Raw genomic sequence first — 1,360 nt, 5'->3', positions numbered from 1 at the left:
TTTGTAGTGCAGTTAAATAAAGCCCAGACTGCTCAGTATCAAGAAATGGTTAATTCCCGGCCGCGAAACCACGCCATCCCCCCGACTTACTGGGCAGGGGGGTGAACTCCACGGCCGACATGCTGGTGATCTTGCTGGTGTCCAGCTCCACGCGGTGGTACTCGTAGATGGTCCGGCGGCGGGACTCTGCGACACGGAGCCCGGGCTGTAAAATGGGGGCAAACCCGACCACCGCAGGGCTGCACCCCACACTGGGGATGAGGCTGCCCCCCAGCCCAGGTTTTGGGGTGCGGGGACTGCTGGAGGAGCCCTGTAGGAGGTGCTGGGGGGTGGCAGGGCATGGATCACCTCTTCCCTGCCCTGTGAGACGTTTGGGACTCTCTGTCCCCCTATCCACCACCATGGACTTCCTAGATGGACGCTCCCTCCTCTTCTACCCTTCAAGCCTTATTTCTTCAACCCTTTAGGTTTTTTTGGGCACAGTTCTTGTGTTTCTTCTCCCCCTGCTTTCCCTCACATCCCTGGGGTGGGCAGGGGGTGCAAGCAGGGGGTGTGGGCAGCCCATGGGGATGTGGGGCAGCAGTTGGGATGGGGAGGGAGGGCACCATCCAGCCCAACTGAGGTTTTTCACAAAAACTCTTGTAAATGGGCAATAAATGAGGGCCAGATGACAGCGCCATAAATAACGAGGAAAAGCAACCGTGCCGGGAGCAGCACGGGGAGGCAGAAACGAGGTTGGGCTCCCCATGACAGGAGGGGATGGGAGAGGCTTTTTGGGGAGCTCACGGCACACATGTAATAAGCACGTGGACATGTATGTAACCATCCCTGTCCTGCCAACACAGGCAGGTCCCGCACCATGCAAGGACCATCCTGAGCAGCAGTGCTGTGGTTTGTAGGCTCCCAAAGCTGAGGATGCCCCATCCCCTTCATCCACCCTCCATCCCTGCTGCGATGCCGGGGTGGCCATGGCACCCCTGAGGGACGGAGCATCCCCGCCAGCCCCGCGGGTGCAGGGACTCACCAGGCACATCGGGAGCGGGGTTGAGGACGGTGAAGGCGTCGGAGAGGCCAGCTTTGACGGGGTGCTGCGAGGCGCTGATCTGCAGGACCGGGACGGGGATCTGCAGGGGGAGAGGGCTCGATGGACCCAGCCCCGGGGCTGCTGCAGGACCCCAGTGCTTCGGTGGCACAGGGAACACAGGTCCCTGGTGCTCTGGTGGCACTGGGAGCACAGGGCCCAGTGTTCTGGTGGCACTGGGAGCACAGGGCCTTGGTGCTCTGGTGGCACTGGGAGCACAGGCCCCAGTGCTGTTATGGCACTGGGAGCCCAGGGCGCAGTGTTCCGGGGGCATTGGGA

General features: G+C 61.8%; 1 protein-coding gene across 1 annotated transcript in view; it reads right to left on the bottom strand.

Moving 5' to 3' along the window:
* PLXDC1 (plexin domain containing 1) overlaps positions 1-1,360 on the bottom strand; it is a gene marked incomplete at its 5' end in the record, with an annotated part of 10,585 nt that overhangs the window by 8,813 nt on the left and 412 nt on the right. The window contains 2 exons of the mRNA XM_010190325.1: positions 91-186; positions 1,025-1,124. Coding sequence (XP_010188627.1) covers positions 91-186; positions 1,025-1,124 — 196 coding nt within the window. The remainder of the gene's footprint in view (positions 1-90; positions 187-1,024; positions 1,125-1,360) is intronic.

This window comes from Mesitornis unicolor, unplaced genomic scaffold, assembly GCF_000695765.1.
Source record: "Mesitornis unicolor isolate BGI_N332 unplaced genomic scaffold, ASM69576v1 scaffold20370, whole genome shotgun sequence".
In the NCBI taxonomy this organism is placed as follows: domain Eukaryota; kingdom Metazoa; phylum Chordata; class Aves; order Mesitornithiformes; family Mesitornithidae; genus Mesitornis; species Mesitornis unicolor.
The sequence above is the reverse complement of the archived record's forward strand: the minus strand, read 5'-3'. Positions and strand labels throughout refer to the sequence as shown.